Source organism: Ipomoea nil, unplaced genomic scaffold, assembly GCF_001879475.1.
Source record: "Ipomoea nil cultivar Tokyo-kokei standard unplaced genomic scaffold, Asagao_1.1 scaffold0117, whole genome shotgun sequence".
Taxonomy (NCBI): Eukaryota; Viridiplantae; Streptophyta; class Magnoliopsida; order Solanales; family Convolvulaceae; genus Ipomoea; species Ipomoea nil.
In genome coordinates, this window is record NW_017616545.1 from 293,327 (window position 1) to 315,050 (window position 21,724).

Below are 21,724 nucleotides of genomic sequence, written 5' to 3' on the forward strand. Positions count from 1 at the left end.
AATTTGCAAAGTTTCCTTTGTAATAAAAAAAAAATCAAAATCAAGGGTAAACTTTAAATTATGTTGGTTTGTTATTATTGCAAAGTTTTTCCATGTTTAATTAAGTTATGCTTTTGATTTAAAAAAGAAAAGTATATTTTTAACCATGGCCAATTGTATGTAACAGTTCCAGAGTTAGTAATTCAAATGGTAAGATTCTAATTTATGGAGAACCTAGAGGGTTTTTTAATAATTTGTAATTATATTTCTGTTTAAATTTTAAAAGATATTATTTTTATTTAATATGTTTTTGAGTATTTAATATTTTTTAATTATACTTTAAGAAAATAGTCGTGTATTACACGGGTACAAATACTAATATTATAAATAATTCATTCCATGAATTGCACGGGTAAAAATACTAGTAAAGTGTAAAAGTATCTTATCAAACACTGATCATTTCATAATTATTTTATACTTTAAAGAGTCTATACTACATGTACATAAATAATGACATAAACATGCTTTGAATTTATATAAAAGCTTTTACAAATAATCACCAATCATTGCAGGGACTCCTTTAATTTGACTTTTGCTGTAGTGTTGTTTTGTGCATTGTCTTGTAGTGAGCCTACTTTTTGAAAAACATAGATTAATAAAAACAAAACCAAAATACTAAAAAAAAAATTAATAATAATCATTTATATAATAAAGCTATATGATTTGGGAAATAATTAATGTTAGAATTAATGCCACAACATCCTTTATTATATATAAAAAAAAAGCACAATATTTAAAAAATAAAATAGCTATATATATATTATATAATCATATAAAAAATATACTTTTGAAAAATAAAATAGCTATATATTATATAATCATGTAAAAAATGTGTTCAATTAGAGTTTAAATTTACACATACAAAATTTGAAATTTGCTTTCCAAATGTAATTATCTTAGTTATTATTCGTATTGTGATAAAAAAAAAAAAAGCACAACATTTAAAAATAAAATAGCTATATATTATATAATCATATAAAAAATGTGTTCAATTAGAGTTTAAATTTACACATACAAAATTTGAAATTTGCTTTCCAAATGTAATTATCTTAGTTATTATTCTTATTGTGAAAATTATAATATAGATAAAATACAATTAAGAATAAATCAATGTAATTATGTAAATTCTCTCTATAACAGGACTATGTGGTCTAATGGTACCCGGGATGGACTTTCATTTGGACTTAAAAAAAGGGTCAAATAAACCAATGAACTTTGAAAATTTTTACAAATGTTTTTTTTTTTAAAACAAGTTGCTATTAATTCATCAAAAATTTTAAATGTTTTGAAAGGTTGTGAGTTCGAACCTCAATGGAGGCGTTATTGGTTCTTTGTGATTCAGTAGGTTGAGAAAGTATATGAACAGATACTACAATGTAATAGAGCCAGTAGCTTTCAAAAAAAAATGTAAATTCTCCCTATAAGTTTATTTGAATATGCACATAATTAGAGATTATATTAACCATATAAAATTATAATTTTAATTGTAATTTTGTATTCTATAAAAATAATAAATACTTGACGAATGGAAGCTCAAAAATATTATTATATTAAATAATTTAAAATATTTTAATTTTTCTATTTTTTATTTATATTTATAATAACATAATTTTTTCCGTGCATTGCGCGGGTGAATTACTAGTAATAATAAAAGCCAAAATAAAACAACAACAACAATAAAAAGACTGAATTAAAGTGATATAATCGAGAAATCTATCATTTTTCCAATAGATTTAAACAGATAGTGTATTGACTAGGAAGGGGTGAGGGGGTGAGGGGGTGAGGGGGGGGGGGGGGTGGAGAGGTGGGGTGATGTTAAATTAGTTAATTACCCTTTTAGCTTCTTTTTTTTTGGGTGCAAATTACCCTTTTAGCTTTGAAGCGTGTTCCTCCGCCATTTGTTCAAACAAGCTTCCATCATAAACAGCTTTCACTCTTTCTTTGGGGAGCATTCCTTGATCGTCTTTGGCAAGAAAATAAAGTATCTTCCACTCAGCTATGGCACCAATCCTGTAAATATTCTCTATTTCATTAGTAAACTCGATCTTAAACAAAAGCTCAAAATTAAGAATTAATTTCATTTTTTGTCTTATATTTATAGGTGTCATTCTATTTTTAATCCTTTTTTTCATAACATCTCCTTTGGTCCTAGTATTATTGTGGCATGGCCATTTTTGGTCATTTATCAACAAATTAAAATCGTTTAAATTCCCTTAAATACAATTCAAGAGATTTTTTTCAAAAAAGTAAAAATAAAAATATATCAGGTCAACCGACTTTGTAAAAAAAAAATCAAAATAATATTAAGACAAAAAATGGTCATGTTGCAATAATATTAAGACCAAAGGTGGATGTTCTACTAAAAAAAATATTAAAAATAAACTACCACCTATAAATCTAGAATTAAAAATGAAATTAACTCCAAAATTAAATATAAATTAAATGTGGTGACAACATTTTGTTAAAGGAGTTAAGAAATGACACTGCACTTTTTCTCCTTGATCATATATCAATAGTAGACTCTATCTCTAAATTATTTGTGTATCCACCTTTAATCCTTAGATTGTTGCCGAGTGATAAATTCCATACTTCTTTCCTTATTATACAAACATAGGCACTTCAAAACTTCTATGAAGAGCCTCTTGATGATCCGTATGCTAATGTTATTAGAATGGTGGAAGCATTGATTTTAACGGTTTAATTTTGAGATGGAGATAATTAACGACGTAAGGAGAAAATTGTCAATTTGATAATAATTAAAGGACTAAAAACGGATAAGCAAATAATATATTGGAGACTAAATATATTGAAAAATTAACTTCGTAAATATTGGAACGATCAACAAATGAAAAATAGGAAGATAAGAAAAAATATGGTGTCATTTCATAATTATTACAAACTTTTGTTATGTACTAAAATTAAATAAGTTTCAGAGTGCATCAGTTGATAACTAAGAAAGGATTCTAGATCTTAAAAAAGTGCACTGAACTTTACTTGCACTAAAAGCTATATTGATATGTTACCGTGCAATAAATTTAAATGCACTATTAGTAGCTCTTGAGTGTACTATTAGTTATTAGTTGATACACTATAAAGTAAGATTGTCAACGTGGCGAAGGGGAAGAGGAAATCATACCCCCACCCCCCTCGCCTCCCAACTTTCTCCCTCACCCAGCACTGTCCACATCCCCATCCCCACCCCCACGGGGACTATTTAGGGATGGCTGGATGGGGAAGCCTCACCCCATTTAAACATCTTTTAAAACATTTAAAAAATTAAAATAAATTAAATATTCATCTTTTTAACTTAAAAGTATTAATAAACATTTAATAATTAATTTATAGAGTTAATTCCATTTTAGGTCCTAGATTTACAGGTGGCAATTCACTTTTAGTATTTTTTTTCAAAACATCCTCTTTTGGTCCTAGTATTATTGTGGCATGACCATTTTTTGTTATCGACCAATAAAATCGTTTAAATTTCGTGAAATTCAAGGGCATTTAGGTTTTTAATTATGAATTTTTTTAATAAAAATAAAAATAAAAATATAATGAATCAACCCACTTTGTTAAAAAAATGAAAATGTCTTTCTATTTAACGCTATTTCAATAATTTTGTTAATGAGGGACCAATAATAATCATGTCATGTCACAATAATACTAGGACCAAAAAAGAATGTTACGTTCTTAAAAGGAACTAAAAGTGAACTGACACATATAAATCTAAGACCAAAAATGAAATTAACTCTTAATTCATATCACCAAAATAAGCACTTCATGCATCCAATAAAAAAGAGTATAAAATGCATAAGTAACAACAACAACAACAACAAACAAACAAACAAACAAGCATACATACATACATACACACACATGCATGCATTACATGCCCCGAGCAATAATATTACTTTTTTCTTACTCAATTAATTTTATACATTCATACTTAATTTATGGTGGATCTAGTCCCGATAAAACCATCACTATTTATACATGTGTCACTACAAAATTTTGTTTTTTAATTTATTTTAAAAGTGACATGAGTTAAGAATTGCTCCATTTTATTTTTGAGATAGAAATAAAAACTATAGATATAGGATAATTATATGTAAAGAGTTTATTAGACTTATAACATTTTTTTTTTTCGTTTTTACATAAAAAATGAATGTGCATCATACTATAAATGTTATCTATTAAATGTTATCTATTGTATTTTGTTAGACAAAAATATCTTCTTCATTATATTTTGTTTTTTTGTTTTTTGTTTTTTGTTTTTTGTTTTTTGTTTTTTTGCTTATTTACCTATTATTTTAAAAGTACTTTTTACCCTATTGAAAAGCCTAGATCTTAGTTCTTATAATATTCATTGTTGAATATAAATATTATATTTTAAAATTTTATGATGAACTACATAAAATTAATTATCCTTTAACTCTTTTTTATTAATTATCCTTAACTCTTTTTAAATTCCTATTGAATCAAAAAAAAAAAAAAACTTTTTTAAAAAACCAAAGTATAGTTAGTTTAAATTCAAATTTTTGTTGTTGTTGTTGTCCTTACTGTGTCACTATAAAAAAAAATGATTTTTAAATTTACATTATTGGACAAACAAAGATATTGAGAAAGTCTTGCTAAAAATCAAACGTATGACATTCTAACATATGAGAATTATGTTCCACTGCACCCACTTGACCACCCCTTTCAAGATAATAATCCTCCATTTTAGACTTGGTAAAATTTGTTTGTTCTGACATTAAACACAAAAGTTCGAAATGAATCCAATTTTTTTTTTCTTTTTTAAATATCATACATTGGGCTTATTTTCAGGTAAGGGCACTTTTAAATCCTTATTATCAATGTACATTTATTATATTTAATTCTTCAGATAACATAGATTAAGTGTGTATAATAATATAAATCATCGAGTAATAAAAAGTAAAATTATATGTAAGAAATAGATAAAGAAATGAAAAGGCTATATTTTTCTTAGATTTTTAAGAGTGTTGCACTATACATGCTAAAATTATTGCAAGCTAGGCCACATATCCGTATATATGCTTTCAAAAATAAATTAAAATTAGTATTTTATATTTGTGAATTTTTAATACTTTTCAAATAGGAATGATGGAGGTGAAACGTTACATACCATCCAGAGTAGTCCTTGGGTTCCCTGTTACCCCGAAGCAATTCATCCACTTCCCCAGACGTTAAGGCATTGGGATTAGTTCGTGCATATTTTTGAAAAATTTCTTCAAATTTTGATGGAATAAACCTATCATATCATTCACAATTTCACAAGTAAAAATCATGATTAGAGTACATACTAGCTTGCAAAAACTAAAAAAGTAATAGAAGCTATAATTTATAAATTTAACTAGGATGGACTTGAAGAAAACATACTTTCCCTCGCTATCATATGCATCACTATCACTACCATGCTTGCTAAGTTTGATGTTTTCAACCACAATGGGGAAGAGAGGAGATGGCCATTTTCCCTGCATGCATGCATGTCATTGAAATTATTATAGCTTGTAAATATTTTGTCAAATACTCCCACAAAAATGAGCTAGATAGAGCGATAAACTTACTGGTCGAGTTTTAGAACTGAGAAAAATATTAATGAAAATGGAAGCACCAACTGAGAGGAGAACTCCACTTCCAATTTTTCGAAAACCTATTTAGTTAAGCAGTAAAAAATCTTGAATTAAATATAAATATCTTTATAGAACATATATAATCTTGTAAAAAATTATGAGTCTTTTAATATATATATATATATATATATATATATATATATATATATATATATATATGCACCACCTATTCTACAACAGAGATGTTGTAAGAGATAATTAAAGATGGAATGAAAGGAATGTATGTGGATGAAAGTGAAAAGAACCTTGATATGTTTCCCAAGGATAAATGATGCCATCATGGTTGGTATCAAAGAACATGGCATGCTTTTCCAAAGGGGTTATCTCAGAACCATTTTCCATTCCCTTTCCTGCATTCCATTCCCATCCTTGAGTATAACCCAAACACCAAACACATGGAATAAAAATAATAAGAAGAAGAATAAAGGAAAACTATAAAATTGCTTACCAACTGGTTTAGAAGTTCTTGAGAAAGCCATAATAAAAAGTTGGATTTCTGCTAGTTTTGTTTTCTTAGATATGTGGATTTTATCAGACTTGTTGGGATGCGTGGGGTTTTATATGCACCCAAAAAAAAAAACAAAAAAAAAACAAAAAAGGGAGTTGTGGTCCTTGTGGATCTTATCAGTCTTCTTGAGATGCGTGGAGGTTTTATATATATTTATTGTGACTTGCGTGTGAGGACAGTGAGGTTTCTTATCCTGTTACGCAGCAATTGCAGAAAACTGGGAAAAGAGTCTCAAGAAAGTAGGTAGCCATTTAAATTTTTGTGAACAGCGGCGCAGCAAAACAAACGTGTCTTAATTAAACTTGGTTTCGATTTTGGGATCATTTAGGATCACATTTGTGCAAGAATCAATTTGATGGATTAAGTCAAGATGGAAATGTTATATTTATATACAAAAATGTAATATAAATAATAAATAAAGCGTTTATTATCATAACTATTATAATTTTTCTTATAATGTATTAATGCTGACGAGCGTTTGTTACTTATAAAAGAAAAATGTAATACTTATGAGGAGGCTAATATGCTTACATGAATAATTCGGGATGGAAAAGCGTCATTTTTCCTTAAAATTAAAAAGTATTTATGAATATACTGTTATTCAAATTATTTTATCTAATTGATTATGTTTCATATTTTGTCATAAGTTTTCAGATTTTCACTCCACTCATATATTTTTTACTCCGACCCTAACTATCATGTAATCTATAAAAAAACATTTTATTGTACTTTATAATGTATTTTGTATTTTAACTTTATTATGACTATTTGATATTGTGTCATTGACATTTCTAACATCATTTAATCTTCGCCCCCACTCAAATAATTTTTTGGATCCATCCCTAATTACTCATTTGTAATGGTTTCATATTGCAAAAAAATTGCATTAAGGGAGGATGTAAAAGGAAAAAAAAAAAAACATAAAATAATAACTTAGTTAAACAATCAATATGAGTGTTTGATTAATACGCTGTTTGTAACAACTTATTTGCTTTAAAATGCTAAAATTTAAAAAACTGTTCAGGATAATTTTTTCAATTAACTTTAAAAAAAATTATTTTACATATAATTACCCGCTAACAACTAATTAATTTACTAAACACTCATTTCAATATAATTGGACGATGACGGCACATAAAATCAAAGCTAGAAATCATATCATATCGTAGTATGGAGTATGGACCGTGAGAAAGTGCAACACATTGATGGGATTGTCCCAAATGACGTGCAAGAATGGAATACCAATTCCCCAGCCTTCTCTTTCGAGATCGGTTATGAATTATTGTTCAACCGTTCCTTCCATCTTATTTTAGGTCTATGTTTGACTTTAAAAATCTTTTAAAAACTTTTATATTAACTTAAAAGCCAAGCATCTCAGATAGTACTTTCCTGTCATTAGATGGTATTTAATTAAGACGTTTAAAATTAAAAGTCTTTAAGAAGTCATTTATTACTTTCCTGTCAATTAAATCTTGAGAAAATAATTGCAAAAAATATACGGAGTACGTATATGCATGTTATTAATATTTTTGTTGAAAAAAAATTAAGAATTAATACCTCTAATGGTCCTTCGAGTATTAGCGATTTATCAGCCGTGATAATCCGAGTTTTTAATGACCTCCAATGGTCATTTTAGCATGTCTCGTGGTCATTTTAAATTCGGATTTAAAAAAAAAAAAATAGAACCACGGGTGGTTATTTTTTAAAACATGGAAGATCATTGTAGGTCATTTAAAACTCAAATAACCACAGCTGGTAAATCGCTAATACTCGGAGAACTATTAGAGGTCTTAACTCAAAAAATTAATTAATATGTTTAGTGTTACTTTAGAATTAAATTATGATAGTTAAATTGCTAAAAAAAATTATTTCATACATTTGATTCGTTTAAATGTTTTCAAACAAATCTTTTAAATCTCCACTATAGCATTACTATATATAAATATATATTTTTTGAGTACTACTGTCTTTGTTACAATGTAGTACATGCATGTACATTGTAATTAGAGGAATACATTCTTTTGTGCAATGTGTTTATACATACACTATATATATATATATATATATATATATATATATATATATATATATATATAATCAATTCAAAAGAATATGTTCAGCAACAAAATATATGCAGAAATATTTTTTTTATTAATCAATTCAAAAGAATATGTTCATCAGCAACAAAATATATGCAGAAAAAAAAAATTTTAAAAAAAAAAAAAGAGAAAAAAAAAAGAAGATGAAGAAGAAGAAGCAACGATATATGTACTTTTTCAATGATTTGCAAGCTTTAATAGCGAAGTGATATCTTATCTTAAATGGTAAAGTTTATCTTTCTTCAAATATGTAAAGCAATAACAAGAATGACGGGTCAATTTTATAAATATTAGTATAAGGGAATCAAGCATCAATTTTTTTAATGTAATAAAACTAATTAGATCAAATATTTTTTTTATTTGTTTTTGTTTTTGTTTTTTTTTTTTTTGTTTTTTTTTTTTGCAAACTAGCACCAGTAACTCAATTGCACATGAGACACTACCAACAAAAAAGAAATGAGTTAATACCATCTAAGGTCTTTCAAGTATAGTGATTTTGCTACGTTTAGTCCTAAACTTTCAAATTTTCACCCGTGGTCCTTCACTTTCAAATTGTTACCATTTGCGGTCCAAGTTAACCACCAATGGTCCTTCAACTATCAAATTTTATCCAGCCATAGTCCTTCCAAGAGGGCCGCATCTGGTTAAATTTTTAAAGTTGAAGGACCATGAGTGGTTAACTGGGACCACGGATGGTAATAATTTAAAAGTCGAAGGACCATGCATGGTCAATCTGAAAGTTTAGGACTAAACGTGACAAAACCACTATACTCGGAGGATCCCATATGTCATTAACTCAAAAGAAATAGACAAGCAACGAAGATGAAGACAATTACAAACCTATCCAAAAGCAAATTAACAAAAATTAGAGTAATTCCAACTAAAAGTAATATCTACTAACTACAATAAGTATTTAGATAATTATTTTTAGAAAAGTGTAAATTAAACATTAATTTTGATGACAACTATAATGAATTTCTCCTATATAATCTTGCATTAATATACTTTTAATTACTTATTTAAATACAAACATTAGACATTAAATTAGTCGCGCAATACGCATGTAAAATTAGTGTATCTAAATAAGTAATTTATATACTTTCCCATACATTGGAAAAAAATCCCACCTCCATGCTAGATTTAACGTTCTTGATTTTAAGGAATTTGAATTGGCTCCTAGTTGAACCGAACTTCTTTGAGTGCAAGGCCTTACCAAACCTGAGAATAATTTTTTCATCTTTTAAATTCTCATAACAATTTAAACTTTCCTAGCTACCAGAAATCATTTTTGGTATTCAAAAAGTTATGAACTTTTTATGCATTCTTCATGCTAGAACTTTTGAAGACTATTTTCTATCAAATATAAATAATTGAAATCTATCTCTTAAACTCCACACATCTAAACTAGTAAACTTTATTCTTGTTAACTCTGAATACTTTCTATCTCTACCTAAACTCTATATACTTTTATTCTTCCAATTTAAAATTTCACTCTCTACCTAAAGTCCTAAATTAAACTCTATTTACCTTTTCCATCCATATTTAAACTCTACAAACCTTATAATTCACTAAATTCAACATATTATTGTTTTCTTCATTATCATACATTTTCTTCATACTTAAATTCTATAAACTTTTGACTTAACTTTGCTTACTCTTGACTGTCTAGAACATTGTAGACTCCCGGAAGGCTTAAATGACACAAATATTGTCTTAGTCCCAAAGGAAAAGGTCCCGGTAAAAGTAGTGGACCTACAACCTATTGCACTTTGTAACCTTGTCTATAAGGTCGTTGCCAAAGTCTTAGCCAATCGAATGAAAGCCTCTTTAGGTGATATTATCTCCTAGTCACAGAGTGCCTTCATTCAGGGAAGACTCATAACTGACAATATTATGATAGCTTCCGAGGTCGGTCATTATTTGAAACGAAAAAGCATAGGTAAGGTTGGTTGGCCAGCATTAAAGCTTGATATGACTAAAGCTTATGACCACATGGAATGAGAATTTCTACATAGCATGATGACTGAACTTGGTTATGCCTCTCGTTGGATTAATTTGATTATGCTATGTGTCACAACCGTGAAATACAACGTATTGGTTAAGGGTTCAGTAGTAGGCAGTGTGTCCCCTTCTCGAGGCATTAAGCAAAGGGATCCGATCTCTCCTCATTTGTTAATAATTTGAGCAGAAGGTCTCTCGCATTCTCTTTAGGAGGCTAAAAGGCATGGTGACATACATGGCTATAGAATTGCAAGAGGTGCTCCTTCAATATCACATCTCTTTTTTTTGGAGATGACAGTCTTCTATTCTTCAAGGCCACTAATATTGAAGCTGTCTGAATTCGGGAATGCGTCTAGGTAATTATGAGCTTATGTCAGGCCAGTGCGTTAACTTTCAGAAGTCTAGCATCTCTTTAAGTACAAATACCCCACTAAACATACGAGAGACCAGATAGCTACATTATTCATGGTGCAGCAAACGCACAACTTTGGTAATTATCTTATCTCCCTTCTTGTTTAGGTAGGAATAAAAGGAATATTTTTGGGTACATTGAAGGAAAAATCGGGATTGCATTGGGGGTTGGCATAAGAAAATTCTTTCACATGCAAGGAAAGAGGTCCTTTTAAAGAGCGTGGCCCAAGTAATGCAACCTTTACCATGAGTGTATTTTTGCTTTCGCAAACTTTATGTACTAGTCTGGAGAGGATCATGAACAAATATTGGTGGAGAGGGGGAGGAACAAATTCCAAAGGCATTCATTGGCTGAGCTTGACGAGACTGTGTACAAAATGCCATGGTGGTTTAGGTTTTAAAAAACATGATGAGTTTAATGTTGCTTTACTAGCTAAACAGGGATGGCGCCTGCTGATGCGCCCTAATTCGACTAACTTCCTGGAGGAGGAGTTGGGCAACAATCCCAGTTACATTTAGAGAAGTATCATGTCTTGTAAAAGCCTGTTAGACTGTTAGTAGAGGGTCTGTCACGGCAAATTAGCAATGGGGTTGACACTGAAATCTGGGGCTGTGGCTGGCATGTAAAGAAGATCCCCACCTTCATACTGACGGTATACCACACTTAAGGAATGCAAAGGTTTCAAGCCTTATGACTACTACAAACAATTGGGATACAGAGATTATAACCAATTTATTTGCTCCTGAGGACATCCATAGAATTATCAACACACCTATCTGCCCAGAATTCCAAGATGATTGGTATTGGCGGGATGATTGCCGGAGCTACTACACAGTTAAAAGCGGGTATCATAGGCTGGTATCGACATAACCAAACAAGCACACCATGTTGCAGTTCCAGGCTTGGGATCAAATTTGGAAGGTACATGCAACTCCCAAAGTACGTAACTTGCTTTGGCGTTGTGCGCGGAACATTCTACCAGTGTGTGTGAATCTTACACTAGTACAAAAACAGTCATTCGCGTCCAAAGTTAAGGCTAATACGCGTCCAAAGTTGCTTGAACAATCAGCGTCCAAAGTATCAAACAAATAATATAATTCAACATTAATCAAATTAAGATATACACAACAGCACACCAATTCTATCAGAATAATAGTCTTAAACATACACAATAAAAACTATAATGAATACAAAAAAGATATAATTTAATTGAAGTGGATACCCTTTAAATCCTGACTATAATAACAAGTCATGATGCATCTAATAAGCTGATTTATATATATTGAATAAAGGAGAACATACAGCACAAACTAAGCTCCAACTATGCTAGTATGAGTCAACTAACTGGCATATCAATTAAAATTTAAATGAAATGACAATCTTTAAGTTCTTATCTATATATTTCTAAGCATTTTTTGCAATCTAGAGGACAATGAATGAACGAACAAGAAATAAAGCAATGCAAGTTCATTTCATTCTCTCAAAATGAGAGGACAAAAGTCAGAACAATTATTTAAAGCAGCATACAGTAAAAGGGGTGTCATACAAATTGACCAAAGCTGTAAGTCCTTGAAAGGAATCAGGAAGCTCTCCACTCAAATGGTTTTCGTTCAGAGACCTGGAAGACATGCAGATTTATATCTAAGCAAAATATTGATTATGAAAAACAAAGACATGCAACACACATTGTGGCGAGAAACTTACATAGTTGATAATTGACTCAGGGAAGACAAAGAATCAGGAATACTTCCAGTAAACCATGCTCTTATGATTGAACATTTTAAACAAAATAAAGAATTGTATCTTAGTGATAATACAAAGAAGTTACACAGCAATTACATATAGATCAGTAAATGAAATTTGGTTAAAATGTCCACAAAGAAGCCATTTCAGTGATGCTTCTACAGTACGGTGAAAATAAGGAATTTATTTCTTATTAGATGGAAAAGAGAAATGATAGATAGAGAAACTGTATCAAAACAAAGACAAAGAACCAGTCCTACACAGGCAAGGAAGGTGATAAAAATGATGAGAAACTGAAAGCAAATTCGTACTCACAATAATATCAGCACTATTACATGAAATTAATAACACTCTGGTGCATTGCATGCCTTACAACAATTTTTAGCCAGGTAATTTTGTGTATAGAAGGTCTATTTTCCATTTTGTTAAACCTACCTTTATATGCCCATCTTGTGCAATTAGTATGTTGTCGGGCTTGAGATCACGATGAAGTATTCCTAAAGAATGAAGGTAATCCAGAGCAAGGACCTGAAAGAGAAGGAAATTTAAATTACAAAAGACTAATAATTTTGTATATGAATTGCTTTCATAAAGTACCAGCTCTGCAATATAAATGCGAGCTACATCTTCCTCAAGGCAACCAACTTTTCTGAGCAGTGAGTACAAGTCTCCTCCATTAAGATATTCCATAACCAAATAAAGGTAGTCTCTACTGGTGAATGAATAGAAAAATCGAACCTGAAATGGCATAATGAAGATGCATTACTTAGAGAAGTACCTAAATATGAAATACTCTAGCTGAACTCAAAAGGAGATGATGCAGACTTTTCTTATTCCAAATTGTTTTCAAACTATTAGACCCCCACCTATTAGACATTTTTCATTTCACTCTCATCACCTATTAGACCCCCTCTCTCTCTTTTCCTTCTCTCATAATAAAGATAAGTAATGAATGCGGATGTTTTATGTCTCTATCTGTTCCAAAAAAATAAATAAATTTGCAGTATGAATTACGTGAAACATGACTTCTCTTTTCAATTAACAACGTTGTTCATAATAATCAGAAATTTAAAAATAGAAGATAATGACAAACCTGCTGAATATCCTCTAACTCTGATAGATTGTTATGGTCTAGCCAAAAAAGTCAAAATTTACTGTCCTAGGGGTATTAGTGGAAGATGCTGAAGTCATGCTCCCAGTTGAGGATGGTGGACCACAATGGTTGAGCTTTGAACTCAAGTGTCCCTTCAAATTGAGGAAGTTTGTGAGTGGAGAATCTTCTATACCAGCAGTGTCCATAGTTCATGAAAGATAATATTGCATTACTTGAGGTAAGAAAGAAACGGATACCACAACTGTATAGTATGTAAGCTATACCACAGTTGGAAGCCGCATCCTTAAATCAAATGCATCAAAATCCCTGCGTCATCAAGTTAATCCTTAAATTCACCTTGCCTTTAGTAAATTGCACCATCACATCTGATTCAAGCATGATATATTTTCTCCAGCACATATTGCAACAGACTTGTCAAACTTTATGCAGATTTCAAATATTGTCAATTTCTACCTCACATAGATAGGAATTTTCCTCTTGCTCTGTATGGGAAGGCCAGAACAAAAAATAAAGACAAATATGAGATTTGATTTTTAGTAAAGAATCATAGAGCCCAAATCCTACATGTATGCATATATACCAAATATGTAAATCTATGTGAGTCACAAAATAAGTTGTAGATTTGATACCCATACTGATAAGAAAATTATAGCACCAGAAAAGTGTGTGTGTAGTGTGTTTATTTTCTTCTTGTTTTTTTATTAGGCTTCTTTATGCTTGATTCTTGCAGGCCTGCCAGGTGTCTTCTAAGTATTTATTCCTTTTCAATAAACAAAGTTTCTGGGGAAAGTGGGATTAAGAAACAGCACTTTATACATTTTCATATGATGCCTACCATCATGAAACAATTCAAACAATTAGCATATTCTATTACCAACCTTATTTCAGCACGCACATGTTGAATGTCACCACATTTGGTTGCATACTCAATAATGGCACTGATATCAACCCCAAAGTATCTAAAGAAGACAAATTAAGGGCAATTACTCAAATGAATAATCGACAAGAGCTTTCATACTTGTCAATTGTTAACCAACTGATAACAAAATTCAGTAATTCACCAATTAAATTACTATTCTAGCATAAAGACTTGTTTGAGCACAAATATACCATCATCCAATAAACATGCTACAAGATATTATGTACTTGAGGGTAATATGCTACCTTTTATCTTCTTTTTCCCATCAAATGATCTTATATTTAGTGAAAATAGTTGCTAAACATTCTAGTCAGCTGTCAATGGAAACTATGACAATCAATCAACCTGCTGGTGAAGCCTCGTAAATAAGAGTGGTCTAATCTTCAAAAAGAGTTAATAAATAAATAAAAAGACCTGTAAAAGCTCATCTTGCTGTTTGAACAACAATGTTAGAACCAAGTGGACTAGATACTACTCCATATACCGACAATAGATACTACTCCATATACCGACAATAGATACTACTCCAAAACCTCTCTAATTTGTGTTTGACTAGAAGGCAGGGTCATCTCCTTAGCTCGTCTGCGGCTCCAAGAATGGCTGAAGTGCTAACCTATTATGATGGAACGAACCTAAAAACCCTTAATTGGAGGAAGAGAGGGATGGTGTAATGAATCTTAGAATGAAGCAGGGAAAAGGGGAGAAAGAACAGAACAGTAAGGGGGAAGAAGAAGAAGAAACAGAATTGCAGAAGGGGGAAGGGGAAGTGCGAGAGAGAAGAGAGAGATCTGAGAGAAAAAGAAATAATATATAGTTTTGATTAATTCCAAGCATAAAATTCTCAATACAATCTATGCTAATAAGAATGGAAATATCTATTAACAACTAACAGACTAACGGTTCAAAGAGTAAAATGGCGTTGTACGATTGTCGGTTCGGGTTGACTCGGCTTTTCTTTTCTTCTGAAGTTCCGGGGCGTTACAGTACCTTCCCCTCTAATAAATCCTTGTCCCCAAGGATCAAGCAAAGAAAATTTGAGTGCACACTTGAATAGTCATCATAATAGGGAGATTCTTGGACATTGTTCACACATCTAGCAAGATCTCCTGAATTGTTCTTAGGCACACTTCTTCCCAAATCAAAATTACCATGTCCATGTACCTGATTTTCAGTGAAGGAAGGGAATTCTGTGAACAAGAAGGACTAGGCATTTTAGTTAAGGTGTTCACACTTGAGATAGGAAGACGAACTGTCACTTCTTTCTGAACCTCTATTTCCTCAGAAAGTTCAAAGCTCAAATTACAATAAGGAACAGTTATGCTCAACCCTCTTCTGGTTTACTGTTAGAATCTTGCAGATAGCTGCAATCTACAATCCATCATTCCTAATGACCAATCTTTGTTTCCACTGACATCAGATTGGCAGTCACTTCTGTGCAACCAAACGTTTCAACACTTTTGGAATGGCAGCCAAAGCAATCAACAATTTTAAAATGATAGTGCACTTCTCAAAAAGTCCTATGCCATCCATCCACAAACTCCCAAGAGAGGAAGTACCTCACATGAATCAACCCAACATGAGCACAAATTACACCAACAATTGTAGTCAAATACTCTCCCAACTCATTGAGCTTTTTATCACCACCTTCATCTCCATCATACCAAGCCAAAACAATTAACATCACAACAACAACGAGCAATAGTAGTAAAAACTTGCAGCAACAAACAACAATAATTTTAAGCATTCCTCCCGGATCAAAAGGAAATTTACTGCACCCTTGCATTCTAGGATTGCCATAGAAGAAATCCAATTTCACTTCATCTTGCAGCACCCCCTCATAGTAGTTAAAACAATCTTTGCGAGATAGGCAAAATCAATATTCATCTCTGAAATTTCTTCAATCCAGCCCACATAATCCATTCCCACAATTTCAGCATTGTTATAGGTTTCACAACACATTGGCATTTTAGGATCAACATGTAAGATATACTTTTCCACATAAACTTTCACTATTCTTACCACAGATGCATAGTCTGTGTTCACCACTGGAAATTTTCCACCCAAAATCACATAATCCCCCCAAACAATTTCATAGCAGTTTATCACCTCATGCATACCCAAATTGTGAGCAGTAATTTCATCCTTAATTTCTTTAAGAAATGGAAGACTATTCTTATGCATATCATTCTCTACTAAGCAAGGAGTAGCACTTTCACTTACATCAACCTCCCGGTTTGCAGCCATCACTGCAGTAATTGCTGATGCAGCAGCCACATATGCAACCATCTCTGATCTGCGTTGCACTCCTTCTGAAGGGATCTCTTCTAATTCGCATTCTTGGCCGCTTTTGCTGGAGTCTCCTTGTGGTGGGGCTTTTTGTTGGGGCTTATTATTTTGATGACGATGAGCTGCTGTAGCTATGGGCATGGAATCCTACTCAAACATCATTATTGAAAATGGAGAATCGCCATCTCTTGAGTTGGGAAAGGGATTCAGAGTTCAAGTAGCTTGCATTTGCTTCCTCAACTGGCTTCGTCGCTTCTGAATCGCCGGCGAAGCTCGCCGCTCCTGGATCGCCGGCGAAGCTCGCCGCTCCTGGATCGCCGGCGAAATCCCCTAAATCTTCATTCAGAACCGGGGAAGCCGATGGGTAGAGTCTAATCGCCTCCAGTATCTCATCTCTCTAGCTGGACAACCTAGACTCCATCTAAGCCATGATTCTCTCCACCAAATCGGAGGAGCAGATGTGTTGCGTATCAATTTTGGTTCTTACTTCGGTCGTCTGAGCTTCCATGGTGAAGGGATAGGGCTGTTCCCACAGATGGGGCTCTGATACCAAATGTAATGAAACTTAGAATGAAGCAGAAAAAAAAAAAAAAAAGAAAAAAAAAATGAAGCAGGGAAAAGGGGAGCAAGAACAGAACAGTAAGGGGGAAGAAGAAGAAGAAACAGAATTGCAGAAGGGGGAAGGGGGAAGTGCGAGAGAGGAGAGATATTTGAGAGAAAAAGAAATAAGGGGGCGTTTGGTTCAGGTTATATAACATAACCAAGGGAATGTGACATTCCAAAGTTCACATTTCGGTGTTTGGTTCATATTATCTTAAGGAATCTAACATTTCCAAGAAATGTCACATTCCCTCCACATAGGATTTTGAAGGGAATGTGATTCCCTTCAAAATCTTAGGTAATGTAAGATAACCTTGGTTATGTTAGTTTATTATTATTATTATTATTATTATTATTATTATTATTATATATATATATATAATTATTTTTGTAATTATATATATATATATATATATATATATATATATATATATATATATATATATATATATATTATTTTTATTATGTTATGTTATGTTAGAATATAAAATAATTTTGTTTTTCAAGTTCAAGATTTTAGTTAATATTTTAAAATCATGTAATTATATATGATACCGTTATCTTATTTATTTATTTTAATTTTTAAATTTATTAAAATATATGAAAATATGTTAAGGATATTATAGTGTGTATACAAGATAACCTAAACCAAACATGATTATATTACATACCTCAATTTTAACCAAACACAGGAATCTAACATTCCCAGTAATCTAACATTCCCAGCAATCTAACATTCCCTAAGGTAATCTGACATTCCGTGAACCAAACGACCCCTTAGTTCCAAGCATAAAATTCTGAATACAATCTATATTCCTATTTATGCTAAGAACAAAGGAAATATCTATTAACAACTAATAGACTAACGGTTCATAGAGTAAAATGACGTTGTACAATTGTCGGTTCCGGTTGGCTCGGCTTTTCTTTTCTTCTGAAGTCCTGGGGCGTTACAGATGGATTATTGGGTCATACGGGATTCCATATCAGAAATTAATAATGTATGCATTAAATTGAGAGAAAGATAGAGATATTACAGAGATTTGAGGGGCGGATTTGGCATAGATGGAATTGGAAAAGCACTGTAGGTCGCTGGAGGTTCGAGCACTAGAGCAGGTACGCGACGTCAGAAACGAGGAGAGCAGCCGTCGACGGGTGACGATGAGTGCAGCGTTGTAGAGACCTTGGGGGCAGATTGAAGAGAACACAACACAGCGACGAGGGGCGATGTCAAGCCCGGCGGTCGACGGGGAGGCGTCGAGCTGTTCAATGTGTCGAGCTCCATCGGCGGCTCCTCCCTTTCCTCCTCATCCACCTCCTCCACATGCGATGGCGAAGAAGGGCGCGACAGTGACGACCGGCGACGACGATAGAAGCGATTGGTTGGAGAAAATTGAGAAGCCCTAATTTTGCTAAGTATTTGGAGATGATGGAGGAAGACGGCGGGGCGTGGATAATGAAGACTTCTGAAAAAAAAAGCGTCCAAAGGTAGGAAAATTGGACGCATTATAATTCTTCTAAATACGCGGCTCCAAAATCCGCGTCAAACTTTGGACGTTGGTTGTTTTTTATTTTAAAAAAATAAATAATTAATTAAATAGTGGCATTTTAATTACAAAAATACCACCGCCTCCCACATTACGCGTCCAAAGTGTCAACTTTGGACGCGTATTATTCGATCTTTTTGATGTTTTTTGTACTAGTGTTAGGACTAAGGGTATGGAGATTAATGACGACTGTACATTCTGACAATAAGCTCCTGAAACAATTGAGCATGTTTTATTTGATTGTGATTATGCAAGGCAGGTATGGAGGGAATGAATTCTTGCCTCTGTTGTTGACCGATGTACCACTGTTTTACAGTTTCTGACCTCATGATTACAGAATGGTGTTGGAAAAAATAGTATAACTGGCATTTTAAGTGGCTAAGTTGTGCTACAATTAGTAGTGGACCCGCTTTCAATTTGGGTCGGGTCAAAGTAGATTCGGGTTCTTCGTAGCGAGACAAAAAGATTGATATATTGTACGCTCAAAACGGATAATGGGTGAATGAGATATTGATTCTCAAAGTAGACCCATTTGAGTTGGAAAAATAAAGGGAAAAAGCTTTAAAGTAGCTTTTGCTCCACATTGGTTTGGGACGTGTGTTTGCACCACTATTTATACAAGAGCCTTTCTAAAACTTATTCAATTGTATAACATAAAAGCTCTCTCTCCCGCGCAAGGGAAGGGCAAATCAAATCCCAAAATGAGCCTGAAAAGGCTTTACTCGTATACGCCGACACCTATGAATTCTGTATATTTTTTCCAACACAGAGCTACTGATTGGTTCGGTGAGAGTGTGTACTTTCGAACCTTGTAAAGATAAGAGAAGCATGGTCGGAAATGACTATAATTTTGGCAAGGTATGGGGCAAAAGGTGAAGCCTTGAGGTGAGAAGTGAGAAAAATTCCCTTATCCCAAAAGAAAAAATATGAGTGAAGAAGGAGGGAATGACGTTGAGAAAAAGGCAAAGACCAAAAATAAATGGCCATCCCATGAGATAAGAAAAGAGGTAAGCCATCTCGCTAGGACTTTGGGCAATTCCATTGCTCTGTCTTCGAAAAAGCGTAGAGCTCTACGTGAAGTCGGTTGTCCCAATGGTGATGTCTTAGGAGATGAGAAAAAAGAGAGAGTAATAAGAGGGAGACATTGCTTATGTCGGGATCATGAAAGACTTTTTCGGGTAAAAACATAGAGATCTATGCCGTGGGGAGTCGATCCTTGGCATAAGGGTGGAAGTGTGTGAGAACCAACGCTTAAGTCGGGACCACAAAAAGTTTTCCCGAGGTCAAAACACGGAGCTCCGTGCCGGAGGAGATTGGACCTTGGCTTAAGATTGGTGAGTGGCCCATGCCAAACCATTCACTTACTTTCTTGTAAAGGACATTGGCGGTATAAGGATGGGGTCGATTGGTTTGTACACATCGTTCCCACTAGTGTGGCTCGGCATAGGCCTTTGTAAAATGAGAGGTGAATGCCCATTTTGGATTGCATGCTTGATGATTGGTGTGAGAGTGTACCCTCCTTGTTTTAATTTTATCTTTTAGGAGTTTTTGCTTCCTTAGTATATTCCTTGAGTTGCATTAGTAGGGGTACATGACTAGCATATTTATTACATGATATGAGGGACTTCACCCCTTCCATTGGATTATACACTTATCTTGATTGACCGATGGATGAATTAAGTTATCTTTGATCTTAGCTTGAAGGCATCTTTGACACTTATATGATCATGGTGATTAGAGCTTGCTTGAGGACAAGCAAGAAGTAAAGTGTGGAAACTTGTGATAAGTGTCAAAAACACCTAGTTTTAGGGTCTCATTAGGGTGTGTTTTGAACCAATTATGATCCTTTGTGTACCACTTTTAGGCCATTTAAGCTAATATTGTGCATTGTGCTATAAATTGCCACCACACTTTGTATTTTATGGTTTTGCAGGTTAATTTGGACGAAAATGAGGAAAAGTGGCATAGGATGAATCAAACCGGGATAACCCAAAGGTTAGCGCAAGGGAGTAAGGCAACCGGAGGCCAACGACGAAGGCCTAACGCGCGTTGTCGCGATGATGGACAGCGTACGCACCCCGTACGCACGTACGTGGACCCAAGTCGAAGATGTTAAATTTTCGAAAGATCCACGTGACGAGCAACACGCGTTGGGGGGACGTTGGACGGCGTACGTGGTCACGTACGTGCGTACATGCCTCGTGCGCAGGCCAAATCCAAAATTCAGTTTAAAAGCCTTGCGGGGATTTCATTTGAAAATCACCAATTCATTTCCAGAGCTCTTCCCCTGCCTTAGTAGAAGCTTTCTAGGTCAGATTAGCTTGTAGAGTAGATTAGATTTCAGATTTCCATTGTTGAAGTCCAAGGATTGCTAGAAGAAGGATTCCATTAGGTATATTTTCTATTTCCATTTCAATTCAGCACTTTTCTATTCCAAATTGATGTTCATCTTGTTCTTATTTCAATTTCTCTTTTGTGATTTACTTACATGATGCTTAGCTAGATTTGTTTTAGGAATTGGATGATTGGCTTGTGTGCTATGCATCTATGATTTGAATTGTTCAATTGATGAATCCATGTTGTGATTGCTTGATTTGAATGTCTATGTTGTGGATGAGTCCTTTGTTGATTCTCTCTTCATTTATGGCCACAATGATGAGAGGAGTTAGGGAGTGTGGGAGTAACAAGAGATTGAGCTTCCATTAGTCCTACTTGTCCCAATCTCCGCCCTACGATCTGAGAAGGCTAGGTCCGAGAGAAGAAGTTAGACCGCCTATTATGTGTTTGTTTAAATGCCTCCACCGACGT

The 21,724-nt window shown here is 33.1% G+C and overlaps 2 protein-coding genes across 3 annotated transcripts; both read right to left on the minus strand.

Annotated features, from left to right (window-relative positions):
* Positions 1-411: 411 nt before the first annotated feature.
* LOC109155246 (probable peroxygenase 5) lies at positions 412-6,258 on the minus strand. The gene is made up of 7 exons (XM_019302966.1): positions 6,139-6,258; positions 5,936-6,040; positions 5,625-5,710; positions 5,437-5,531; positions 5,183-5,308; positions 1,906-2,049; positions 412-610 (listed from the first exon to the last, which is right to left on the minus strand). The coding sequence occupies exons 1-7, from the start codon at positions 6,167-6,169 to the stop codon at positions 526-528; spliced, it is 672 nt and encodes a 223-aa protein (XP_019158511.1). The 5' UTR covers positions 6,170-6,258; the 3' UTR covers positions 412-525.
* Positions 6,259-12,251: 5,993 nt separating this feature from the next.
* LOC109155331 (probable serine/threonine protein kinase IRE4) lies at positions 12,252-13,767 on the minus strand. Of its 2 annotated transcripts, XM_019303037.1 has the most exons (4): positions 13,547-13,767; positions 13,051-13,191; positions 12,889-12,981; positions 12,257-12,328 (listed from the first exon to the last, which is right to left on the minus strand). In XM_019303037.1, the coding sequence occupies exons 2-4, from the start codon at positions 13,141-13,143 to the stop codon at positions 12,290-12,292; spliced, it is 225 nt and encodes a 74-aa protein (XP_019158582.1). In that variant the 5' UTR covers positions 13,144-13,191; positions 13,547-13,767; the 3' UTR covers positions 12,257-12,289. The 2 variants fall into 2 exon arrangements, 1 of the variants encoding a protein (XP_019158582.1); XR_002049907.1 differs by lacking the exons at positions 12,889-12,981; positions 13,051-13,191; positions 13,547-13,767 and adding an exon at positions 12,415-12,875 and having other exon boundaries at positions 12,252-12,328.
* Positions 13,768-21,724: the final 7,957 nt, after the last annotated feature.

What these genes read in the sequence shown, in the direction of transcription:
- LOC109155246 (XM_019302966.1), bottom strand. Translation starts at nt 6,169, where the DNA reads ATGGCTTTCTCAAGAACTTCTAAACCAGTTG. An exon ending in GCATATGATAGCGAGGGAAA is followed by an intron (nt 5,309 to 5,436) that starts GTATGTTTTCTT and finishes ATGATATGATAG; the next exon opens with GTTTATTCCATCAAAATTTG. An exon ending in CCCAAGGACTACTCTGGATG is followed by an intron (nt 2,050 to 5,182) that starts GTATGTAACGTT and finishes GAATATTTACAG; the next exon opens with GATTGGTGCCATAGCTGAGT.
- LOC109155331 (XM_019303037.1), bottom strand. Translation starts at nt 13,143, where the DNA reads ATGGAATATCTTAATGGAGGAGACTTGTACTCACTGCTCAGAAAAGTT. An exon ending in GCATTTATATTGCAGAGCTG is followed by an intron (nt 12,982 to 13,050) that starts GTACTTTATGAA and finishes CTTCTCTTTCAG; the next exon opens with GTCCTTGCTCTGGATTACCT. An exon ending in CACAAGATGGGCATATAAAG is followed by an intron (nt 12,329 to 12,888) that starts GTAGGTTTAACA and finishes CATGTCTTCCAG; the next exon opens with GTCTCTGAACGAAAACCATT.